The 12500-nt window shown below is 44.1% G+C and overlaps 1 protein-coding gene across 1 annotated transcript in view; it reads right to left on the bottom strand.

Annotated features, from left to right (window-relative positions):
* zfhx4 (zinc finger homeobox 4) overlaps window positions 1–12500 on the bottom strand; it is an 82766-nt gene that overhangs the window by 4483 nt on the left and 65783 nt on the right. Inside the window, exons 8-11 of the mRNA XM_070986108.1 lie at window positions 8086–8219; window positions 6623–6823; window positions 5938–6058; window positions 354–5729 (exon numbers count right to left, since the gene is read on the bottom strand). Coding sequence (XP_070842209.1) covers window positions 354–5729; window positions 5938–6058; window positions 6623–6823; window positions 8086–8219 — 5832 coding nt within the window. The remainder of the gene's footprint in view (window positions 1–353; window positions 5730–5937; window positions 6059–6622; window positions 6824–8085; window positions 8220–12500) is intronic.

Genomic DNA, 12500 nt, shown 5'->3' with positions numbered 1-12500 from the left:
AAACTGTCACATGCGCTTTATGATAATTTCATCTGCCAATATATTATAAATATACCAAACCTACAATAAGGGGAAAAACAAACACAAAGAAAAGTCATGATATAGACACATTTGTTGTAAAAAATCTCTGAATTATAAATTAGCAGTTCAACTCTGATGACAACATTGTGCATGCACTAACTCCCATCATTTTTAGTTTTAAAATAGTTTTAAAAAATAAGACTTTTTGACAAACACCACTGTGATACAGAATAAACAGTAGTATAGTAGAATAAAATAGTGCATGATAAAGCTCAGTTCATAAAGCTTCTAGTCTATTTAACTTTTTTTCACTGTTTGTCATACTAACTCACCAGGTGTGTTGGGTGGGAAAACAGGAAGTGATGATGGCCCATTGACCCCAGGAAGTAGCACTGGCGGAAGGCCAGATAACCCTGGGTAGCCTGAGGGTAGGCTGAGGCCATGAAGTGCATTATTGTTGTCCACTGCAGTTTGTTGCTGCTGGCTAGGCAGGCTGAGTCCTTCACCAGCTTTCTTCATGCGGTCCAGCTCTTGCTGGGCCATGAGCTGACGGACAGTGGTTGGTGCTAGGTAGTCCTTTTCTCTATCTACCTGGTTCCCCAGGGTTTCTTGCACTTTGGTGATGTGCTGTTTGGAGAAGATATGGTCCCGGACGGACATCCGGGCAGTGTACTTTACACCACACAAAGTACACTCTGGCCTGGGCCCCTCTGGTGAGCCTTGACTTATCATGAATGGCTTTCCAATGTTAATCTTGAATTTCTTTTCTTTAGCACGGGCATTCTGAAACCACACCTGGACAACACGCTTGGGTAGTCCAATCTCATTGCCCAGCATCTCACACTCTTGCATTGTAGGAGTGCGGTAGTCACTAAAACAGGCTTTGAGAACTTTAAGTTGCAGGTTACTCATCTGTGTCCTGAATCGTTTGTGGCCTGGCCTATCCCCAGAATTGCTGCCTTTCCCGGACTTGAAAGGGTTTCCTGTTCCAAAGGGACTAGGGGAACTGGGATCAGCTAGGCTTGATGATTCACTCCTGTCATTGTTGTCATCCATTTCATCATCTCTGGAGTTAAAGTAAGAGTCATGGTCTTTTCCAGAGAAGCTGAGGGCAGGGCTCACCATGCTGAATTGGACCCTTTCGTTGCCACCATCAGAATTTGACATCAGGCCACTCTTATCACTCAGCTTGTCCCCTCCATTGGTTGTGAAGCTCTCAACCTCATTGTTATTACCCTCATCTCCAGTTGTAGCATCGCTAATAGCTGTATTAATTGATGATGTCTCATCAAAGTCCATCTTACAGAGATCATAAGACGAGGCTTCTGCTGAATTAATATTAGGCCCTTCAGTTTCATCACAGTTTTCAGCTTTTAAGGATGAAGGGCTTAAGAAGTTTTTTACTTGTGCCTCGGATGGTCTGACTGGAGTTGAGGATGCAGCAGGCAGCTCATACTCATTTGGCTCAGTCTTGGTAGGCAGCTGTGGGTAGTCAAAGAAATTATACTTATTTGGGCTTTCACCTCTTTCATTGTCTTGATTCATCATTGGGCTTGGTGGTAAGCTAAACCCTGCCTGCTTAGCCTCGTGCCAGTGTCTAGATCGTATGTGGCTATCTAGAGCAGATTTAGCCTTGAACAGTGCTCTGCAAAAGGGACATTTCTTGTGGGACTGGGAGGGCCCTATAGCCCTAAACTGCCCCTTTCTCTCTCTTGCACGAGTGTTTTGGAACCAAACTTGCACAACTCTCTTTTTCAAGCCAACCTCTCGTGCAATGTGGTCCAACATCTTCCTTGTAGGGTTAGAGTCCAGTAGGTATTTGTCATAGAGAATCTCCAGTTGTTCTGGTGTGATGGTGGTTCTCAAACGTTTATCTCTGTGTTGCTCTTCACTACTGTTTCCGCCATCTTTATCATTAACATTTTCATCCTTGTCATCCAGTTTTCTCTTCATTGCTCCAGAGCCTGCAGCAGAGGACAAACCAGAGCTACCCTGAGAGGGGATTTGGGAGAGACCTCCAGATAATAACTGGCTAGCCATTAGGGGGTTGTTGGGGTCAAATATCATATAGGGCATATCAATGGGTCTTTCAAGGAATTGAGAGTGAAGGAATTGGTTTTGGGCAGCCAAGAAATGCATGTGCTGGTGCTCCTGCCATAGCTCCACAGTTGGGAATGCAATCTTACACTGGTCACATTGGTACTGAAGCATCTGGTGGGGCAGGCTGTTAGTGAGAGAGGAAAGGGCCAGGGAGAGTGGACTTGACGGCACTGTGGCTGCCTGTGGCTGCGAATGGGGTCTTGATATTTGCGGCTGGGGAGCTTTCTGAGGAGGTGGCTGAGGTGTGCAAGCCTTAGATGGTCTGGGTTCTGGTAGTGACTTGATCACTGGTGAGGAGGCAGTCTCAGGTTTAGGTTCAACGTCAGGGGCAATATCTGGCTTTGGGGAAGATTTCCCCATGCTTGCTCGAGGAGAGGCCATCACAGGGGAGCTTGAGCCAGAACTGGTGGCAGTTCCGTGGGACTGCTTGAGTACCTCTGAAGGTACCTGGAAATTCTTTGCTGTACCAGGCTCAATATAATCTGTGTATTCCTCATTGGTGTCATCCATACCTTCCTCATCTTCATCCTTATAACACAGCTTTTTCTGGTGAGTGATAAGGTCAAAGATACGTGGGAACACAATGTTGCACTTTTTACACTGGTACTGCATGTTGCTGGTTCTGACATATCGTTCATTGGTCAGCTCTTTTTTCTCATTGTCTTTGGAATCTGCCTGGTTTTCATAGCTCTTGCGAGCTTTCTGGCGGGCATTCTGGAACCACACCACAATGACCCGGGTTGGCAGGGTGAGCACAGTGGAGAGCTGCTCAATCTCATCATCCTTTGGATAGGCATTAGTGTCAAAGAAATCTTGAAGTATCCTCAGCTGGTAATCAGTGAATCTGGTCCTAGAAGACCTCTTGTTCATGGATGAGTCAGATCTGTAGTATTCATGTGCATTGAGCTGAGGCTCAACTCGAATATCTTCCAATGTAGTAATGGGGGGAATATTAAAATTATAGGGAGAGTCTTTACTCCGCTGCCTCTCTTTGAAGAGAGTGTTACGGAACCAGTGCTTTATGACTTTTTGGGGCAACCCAGACTTCTCTGACATCTCCTGAATTTGCTCTTCATTGGGGGAGTTGTTGATGTCAAAGTTGGCGCGGAGGATCTTAAGCTGGTCATCTGTGATACGGGTGCGAGGTCGCTTAAACTGGGACTGGCGGAGGAAGTTTGGATCAAGACCTAATTGTTGCTGGCAGAGCTGTGTAAGGTCTGTGGAAAGTGAGTCCATAGTGGGCAGCTGGAGGGCAAGCTGAGGGGGCAGGCCTGGGTGCTGGACAGACTGCATCATTAGAGGTGGGAAAAGGGGCAAATCCAAAGGAACAGGGAGCTGCACTTGGGGAGGTGCAGGGGGGGCACTCGGTGGTGGAGGAGGGGGTGGTGGCTGGGTTGGTGGTGCCTGGTGAGAGGGTTGATGTGTGGTCTGATGGGCAACAGGAACTGGTGAAGGTACTGGGGTTTGGGGCTTGGCCATTGATGTCGAAGAAGGTTGAGCAGCTGTAACTGGCGCTGGAGCAGGAGGTGGTGGAGGAGGAGGAGGAGGTGGTGGAGGTGGTGGAGGAGTCTCAGGTGAAGCAGGGTTTATTGGATAGAGTTTGTCATAGGCCTCTCTGTACTGCTGGGCAAACTTTTCCAGCTCCACATATGGGAAAAAGTGGCTGTGTACATGTTCCTGGTGGCTTTTGAGAATAAGCATATTAGAGAAAAGTTTTCCACACATCCCACACTCAAGTTTGTCAGTGTTCATTTCTGCTTGTTCAATTCCATCTTTGCTTTTCTTTTGGTTTTTTTGTCTGTTTTCATTGTATTGGATGACCAGTTCAAATCCAAAGTTTTCTAGCAGTGCTTTGGCTGCATTGCCCCTTGCTCCTGACACAATACGTGGAGGAGGAATCAATGGCTCTGGGAACTTTGACTTTTTAGGGTCTTTGTTGTCTTTTCCTCCATCACTTAATGCATCACCTGCACTTTCCATCTTTGCTTTGTTTTCTTGCTTTTCTAGGTGGTCCTCAGCCTCTCGTGACATCTGAATTTCTGAAACTGACACAGTGCTGCACTCCATTTTGTTTTTTTGGTTCTGCAGTTGCTGGTTTTTCTGTTGCTGAATTTGTGACTGTGTCTGGGAGGCTTGTTGCTGTTGCTGAGCCTGTTGCTGGGCCTGAGCCTGCTGTAGCTGATGCTGCTGTTGCATCTGCTGCTTCAGGTCCTCTAGGAATGATCCAGTAAGGCCAGGCATTCCAAAAGCTGCTGCTGAGTGTAGCGCAAGTTCTGGGCTAAGGTTGAACTCTGCTCCTGGGATGTAGAAGGGGAAGAGGAACTGTGGCTGTTGAAATTGCAGCAGTGTTTCTGGGGTCATTGGAAAATGGGGGAAGAAAGCTGGATTAAGGAACTGAGGCTGGAAGAAGGCAGCCTGTTGTTGGAGTTCATGTTGAAGTTGCAGTTGCAGTTGGGCTGAGGACTGCGCTGACTGGTGGCTGCTTGCCTGTGCTGAAGCATGGTCAGTAGTTGTTTGTTTTGTGTTGTTGCTACTGATAGCTTCTTTGGGTTCCACAGTATTTTCTTTGTTAGCAGAGGGTGTTCCACTTCTAGTAGTGTCTGAGTTGCTGTTGTTCCCTTGTGTGCTTGGGGCTGGACTTTTCGCAGGCACTGGACCACTAGAGCCAGTGCTACTGCTGCTCATTTCAGTTTTGGCTGTCCTGGCTTTGGTCTGGTGGAGTACTGACCTCATGTGAATTTCAAGTGTTGAGCTTTGGCTGTAGGCAACATTACAAATATTGCATTTAAATGGTTTGTTGTCAATGCTGTTGCTTGTCTCTTGTGGAACTGGGCTTGACGCCTCTTGAAGAACTTTCTTCAACTTATGCAGGTGGGAAACTGAATTATAGTGGACAAGTAGGATGTTCTTCTGGGTGAAGGACTCCTTACATACTGTGCACTTGTAAGGCCGAGAAGGGTCCAAAAATTTCTCCATTGTAAAGTTGGGCCCTTTTCTAAATGGTAGGGTCCGTTTTGGTTCTGCTCCCATTTCATCAAGCAGAGAGCTACTGTCACTTCCTGTAGGACTGGGCTTCTCTTCCTGGTCCATTTCATCATCTTTGTCCAAGTCATGTTCAAAGGCCTGAGCTTCCTCCAAGGCCCTGGCCTCACTCTCAGTGATATCTCCATTCAAAGGCAGATTTCCAATGAGTTGTTGTACCTCAGCTTCACTAAGTTCAGGGTGTCCATTCTCCAAATGCTTCCTGAGGGCCAGGAATGTCCTGAAGCTGCGCTGGCAAAGGCTGCACATTGTGGCTGCTCTGATGGCATGGTACTGGGAATGTATCTGAAGCTTCTGCATTGTCTTGAAGGCCAGGCTGCAATGGTTGCAACGATATTTGTAGACATGACGATCAGATACTGAGAGCTGCTGTTGTTGCTGCTGGAGCCTTTGGAGCTCACTGAGATGGTCCTGCAGGTTATCAGGGGACTTGCTATCATGTCCTAACCCACTGGCTCTCTTCCAACCTGGGGCCTCTGAGGCCTCTTTTGGGGGCTTGAGTTCCTCACTCTGCAGGTCCAATTCATTTTTGTCTTGAGTGGTCACCTCATCCTTTGAGATGTTTCCTAAAAGCAGAAAATACAATTTAAAGTCCAATACATTGTTAATTTTTCATTCTTATTTTTCTGTCAAATGACAACCAACTAAATAAACAAAAACTAAAGGATTAAACATGCACAGTATACATTCATAAATTAAAATTTGACTTTATCATCACTTGGACAACAAATTAAAGACAGAAAGAAAATAATCTAAGTACTAAATTCTGCTTACCATGAGACTTTCCAGACCCATCAGTGAGAGAGGTAGAGGAATCCATTAAAGACAGACCTTTGTCTTGTCCAGTTTGGGGATGCAGTATATTATTTGGTGTTGCTGTGTCAGGTCCAACAACCTATCAAGACCAAATAAATGTATTCATTAGCATATCATTTTAAATAATGATATGAGATGGTAGATTGTAGGTACAATATTTGTAAATGTTGAGGAAGTGTTAATTCGCTCATGTCCGTGGACAACAACAAAGTTACAGCAGTACCTCAAGGGAGTACAATAAATGAATGGAAAATGTTTTATGGGAATCTTACAGTAAGACCTTGCGCTAAACTACACAGGAGACAAGATGAGGACTGGACCATTATGAGAAAATGATTTCCATTTTTCACTGCACGTTCACTTATTAAAACGAGTATTTAAACACAAAAAGTTTTCTAGGTGTCTAAAAACACTTCACAAACATTCAAGTCAGTCAAATAAGCTTGTATGTATCAAGCAACATTAACTGCGGGTTATAATATTCAGCAATCACAACTAACCTTCTTTTATTGATTGAAACTGCCAAGTGTCACTATTTACTTTAACATTTGGAAACTTTTTTCTTTTTAAAAGAATATGAAGAAACACATTTTTGCTGATACAAACACGCACACACAGACACACAAATCTTAGTCATACATACAGTCAGAATCAACTTTTCCACGCAGTCTGGAGCCACGCTGTGAAGGTGGGTGAGATGCAGCTGCAGGTGAATCTTGTTGCTCAGGACATCCTGGCACAGTGGGCAGCGGATCACTGGCTGCATGGAATGCTGGGACATCACATGGAGCTGCATACGGTTGGCATCTTTGCTGCTATAGTTGCAATACGGACACTGCTGAACCTAAAGAAAAAAAAAAAGATGGGATATTAAGTATCTGGTTGGGATTGGAGAAATAATGAAATGATATCCAAGAATAAGATTGTCCTGTGCAATGTAAATAAATCCAAAAGCAGGAATTACTTTTAACACAACATGTGCTCTTTAGTGGGTGTCATTCTAGCAAAACAAACCATTAGTCTGCTTGGCCAGACATCACTTTCTAAAAACAAACAAGGGTTTGATCAAGACATGCAATACCCATGCTCCCTACACCGTTAGGGTTGAAAATAACTGTATATCTGAAAAATCAAATTTAATTTTCATAGGGCTTTCCCATTCTTTACTGCCCACTCTCCTCATCCCACCACATTCACATCTCCCCACCAACCCCCATGCCCACCTTAACACAGAAAATGTAGATCAGCCATGTTTCATGTAATTCACTTAACTCTCTCAACTCATGCAATTTTATTAGCAGAAAACACGATTGGCCAGAATTTCTAATCAGGGTATTACAGATGACAAAGGTGTGTACTCTCCCAAGCTACGCCTTGCCCTCATTACAGGGAGTACTCTGAACATAGCTGCCTCCCCACCACCTGTCTTAATAGAATCCATTTCTGAAATGACTAAGTCCTCCCGCCTTGCAGGGCCCAGAACCAGACGAGCTAATACTTCATAATCTAATTTAAAAACACATATAATTTAAAGAGATGCAAAAAGGGGGGAAGAAGCAGGGTGGGGGCCTAAGGCTAGTGCAGGTATTCCACTTAAGAACACAAAGACTGGCCTACTGTGCTTGATGCTAAAAAGCTCTGTCAGGGAGGGAATGGTGGGCTGCGTTTAACCCTTTGATAGAAAGCTGGCGCCAGCAATTGCTAAATGCTTAGCTTAGCATTTCTGCTTCTTACAGTTCATAAGTATCTTACCATTAACTCATCCCACAGTGACAGGGAAGGTTAGATTTCATTAGTGCTCATGAAGGAGAACCTGCCTCATTAGCTATTAGCTTTCTGCACATAACATGTAACAATTTATTTGGAATATGAATTGCTAGATTTTTAGTCTAAGCAGATGCACGCAAAGTTCCATTACCTACAGATGCATTTTCTTTGGAAAGGTGAAAACATTTAAAGGGCACTGCATTGGTCGCCCTCAGTGCATCTCTAACACTTTACTGATCAGCTACAACACATCCTTTTTGAGTTGCTAGGAACTACAGGAGAAACACTTTCAAGATTGCACAGTTGGCAGTTTCCTTTTGATATCCTACAAACATTTACCTGCTCATTGGCAGAGGTCTTCCCCTCAGCAGACTTTGGCCTTTTAGGTGGACTTTCAATTTGTCGATCTGGCAGGAGGGAATGTTTAACCGTAGCATTCGGTCCGGTAACCTCTTTGGATGTGGCAGTCACTCCTGGCCGGTTATAGAGAGAGAAGAGGAGACAGAGACAGGATGTAAAGCATTAAAAATGGATGTTTTTCATTGACTAATCGGTTATTATTTATGTTTACAGCTCGTATGTCTGCATTTGTGTAAAGCTTAGATGTATTCTAAATACATCTAAGCTCAGAACAAAAGGCTTCAAATTTAACTGAATTTAAAAATTCAACAAAGTTACAAAATCACAGAATGATTAATGGCTATATAATAGATTTATTTTTCAAATGGAGGTTCATGGAATAAGCACTGGAGCAGATTGACATATTAAACAGCTGAAAGAGAGTAAAAGGGCCCCCCGTGTCACATTGATATATAGTGTCCCATACATCACACATACATACTGCATGTGAAATGGAAATGGTAATCTAGAACATATCAGGTATATAAACTTGACACAACTGAGGAATAAATTGAAATGTCTGACATTTTGTGGCAGTGTTAGATCACAACATGGTCAAATGACTATTGATACATATATAGTGGAGTGAATAGCACAAACAAGTCAACCAAACTAATATTCATGGAAAAAAAGGTGCTGATTTAAAAAATGATTTGACACCAAGACAACATAAGCATGGATACAGGATTGGACTGTTATTCACATTCATATACAGTGACGTGTTCCTGCCCTGAGGACATGTGAAATGGAGAAAACTCAGGCAGGCTCATTATCACAGCACGACATGCATTAAATGTTATGGTAATATTATACACTTCATTAGTTCATATAGGTTTCTCTAGCTGCCTCAACAACTTCTCTGTCTGTACAAGATGCTAAATTTTCGGGGGTTGGTCACGGCTGGTGGTACAGTAGCTGCACTGCTTGTGTGTGTCTATTTGTATGTGTGCATGTAAGCGTGTGTGACGTTAACAGCGGGGCTCAATGTGGAGAGATCAGCCTCTGGTTGTATTTAGTAAATGCTGCAGCCGCTGATAAATCTTTCATTAGCCTCATCCTGAGATACAGGCCATGCAGGCCCTGCTATACTCTGCCACTGCAATTTACCCACTCGGCACAACACAAAGACACAGCAACTCTCCCTCCCTCCTTCACTCCCTCTCTCCCTCTCTCCCTAAGCCATCAGCCCCCCTCCAACCCCCGTCTTGCCTCCCCTCCCGCGTCTGGTCACTCAAGGCAATATGTGAGCCTCACTCTTGCGAATCAACGCTTCACGCTAGATGCACAAATGGAAAAAAAAGGGAAATCAAAGCACTGATACATGGAGAGGGGGTTGAAAAAAAACATTTTGTATTTCATATTATTCTGTGGCTCGTGTTTGTATTGGGCGCATATCAATTCCTCCGGCCCGTTCATGCATTTTAATTCTGTTGCATTAAGTAGGCGTTCCACTTATTTTATTTGTAATCCCCTATATCTCGAGCCTGAAATATTGGCCTGTCAAGGAAAGTGACAAGAGAGAGAGGGAGGGAGGAAGAAAGGAAGAAAGAGAGAGAGAGGAGAGAAAAAAACACAAGGGCACAATGTGAATTTCCAAGAACATCCGAGAATTGCTCTGCAGCTCAGAATAGCGAGGTAATCTCGTCTTCCACTGCTTGTGATGGCCCCTGCAGGGCTTGTGTGTGTGTCTGTGTGCATGTATGTGTGTGCATTATGTGCTTCATGACAGGCCTTCTTGGTCAGACCGGTCCAGCCTGGAAGAAACCGTCATATCACCTGACCTTTCCGCAGCCTCTGTCCCGCCTCCCATATTTATTATGACCATTTCTAATTTCAACTTTCAATTTTTGCCTCCGTCTTCCAGTCAATTTGCAACTAAATTACATCCCCGCGAACGGAGATGAGCCGATTGTCGGACAAGGGGCTGCAAAAACATTTACAATCCAGCGGGGGAAAGAGCCCACAGATCACCATTGATTACTGTCATATTGAATGTAAATGCATGTTTGTGTGGTGTGTGCGCGTGTTTGTGTGCGAGTGTGCGAGCGCGTGCAATGTGAAGATCTGTCCTTCTGGTTTAGATTCATCTCCAACCTAGCGCTTTCATCAACACTTATGACACTCGTGCAAAGAAAAACAGTTGGTTAACCTTGAATGTTGAGAGTGCAGTTCTCTTTATGACCACTTAGGAGCTTTAAATGGCAAGCCCTGCCAGTGAATAATAAAGTTGTTTTGAAGCATAGATTGCATTCAAAATTGTAGAGTGTCCTCCAAGGATATAATCACCTGTAATACAAATAAGTACAATGGCTAGCACAAGCCACACTATCTATAAATTCATGAGAGAAAATCAAAATATCCCTCTGCCTGTAGATTTTAGCTCCAGTCTTGCCCTCAATAGTGCATGGACAGCTAAAATAATTAGAGAGAAATAATGGAAGAGAGCAGGATTGAGAACAAGACAGGAGCAGGAGACTCTCTTCTCATTTTCCTTTGTCTCGCAGTCTGCACCCCACACTTAATGACTGTGTCTTTTTTCCTCCTCCTCCTCCTCCCGGTTCTTTCCCCTCCCTTCCTACCTTCCCTCCATCCCTTCATTCTTAGGTGGGCTCCACCAGCTGCAGCTCAGTGAAGCGGAGGGGCAGAATAAACCAGACCCCCCCATCCCCCTCCACCACCACCAATGACAAATGTCTGCATGCAGCAGGACCTTGCTTGATTAGATAAATCAAAAGGTGATTTATGACACTCAACCCCTTTTGCATTGCAGGGGGAGAGAGCGGCACACTCACCACCCATCTTTATTTGCAACTGTCAATGGTGTTTAGGGAGCTGCGTATACACACGCTTATATACACGCAAGTGGGCGCTCAAATGGAGAGAAGTAGAGAGCAATGGTGGGGGAGACAGAGAAATGTAGAAAAACAGAGGGAAGAACAAGAAAAATGATAGAGGGGGAGAGAGGAGCCCATAGCCCTAAATACCTCAGGATATTTCTGTCCCAAATTGTTCCTCAAAAGGCAGGAGGCCTGACTATACCATCATAGCTAATGCTTTTCCCGTTGATCTATTTTAAAATCTGTCCTTTTGTGTCGGAAAGGGTGAGACATTTTGTGCAAACTGAACCAAGCAAATGAGATTTTCACACAAACAAGCATATCATTGAATCCTTATATCGGTCCAACTATGACTTTATATGAAATCAAGTACATCTTGGAGCGGGCTTTCAAAATAATCGCACCATACCTTTGGCAATCTTTTTTCTCTTTTTTCTTTCTTTTACAAGCTGCAAAACAATTAGATTCCATTCTTGACATTTCATTTCGAGAAAAAAAAAAAGCCCACAAACATAGAGCAGAGTGTGCGGTGGTGGGGGGGTTGTCAATTAAGAGGGAGCAGGCTGGGTGGCGGCAGCTTGGATTTAGTATTCAATTTAGCTGTCCTGAACCCTGGCAGACTGGCTAAGGTTACGGAGCAGTAAATCTAGGAGGGAGAGCTGGCCAAAACGGGCCAGGGAGGGCCGGCCAGCATGATTTACTGGCCTACTGCTCTGAGGTTACGCATTAGGCTGACCCCCGGTCACCTGATAACATTACAGCAACACACTCTGAACCCCAAACTCCCACTGAAGCACTCAGCAGGCCCAGATCTAGCCGGAGGGATGAAAAGAGGGAGAGAGAAAGAGAGAGAGAGACTGAGAAGGAGTGAGAGGGCGAGAGGCATAGTCAGATGGAGAGGGAGAGTGGAGGAGAAAGGCTGTTAAGCAGCAGCTGTCTTGTAGTTTGTGTTTTTTAATGACTAGCCCTCCTTTCTCTCCCATCTCCAGCTTGTGTTCTAATGAGAGATAAATATGAGCATGGCCCCTGTCACATTTGACAAATCGTCTGAGACATTCAACAAGCTGTCATTACACAGAAAACACACATACATGCACAAAGGAATTGCTGCAGGCTTGTAATTAAACATGCTAATGTCTTTGATATATTTTAATCTCATTTTAGAGAGACAGAAAACAAGCTCACAACACAAGTCGGGCATATTTGCAGGATGCATGCAAATAAAAAAAAGAAAGAAAAAATATTCTGGATGTGAGGAAACAAATATGGAATATTTAGTATCTGATCTTTATCTATTCAAAATTGTACATGAAATTAATACATAACATTTTAGTGTAGGAACAATGGGTAATTTCTTTGCTAATTTGAAGCAGGTAGAGATCTGTAATTTCCTTAGGCTGCCTGACAGGCTCATTTCCATGCTGGGGCCTTTGTTTAGTTGGTTATTTATAAGAAGTGGGCCCCTGAGCCATGGTGGCGACATGCACCATCTACACACACGGCACAAAGCTATCTGGA

Source organism: Chaetodon trifascialis, chromosome 18, assembly GCF_039877785.1.
Source record: "Chaetodon trifascialis isolate fChaTrf1 chromosome 18, fChaTrf1.hap1, whole genome shotgun sequence".
NCBI lineage: Eukaryota > Metazoa > Chordata > Actinopteri > Chaetodontiformes > Chaetodontidae > Chaetodon > Chaetodon trifascialis.
Note: the sequence above shows the minus strand (reverse complement) of the source record. Positions and strands in the feature narration are given on the sequence as shown.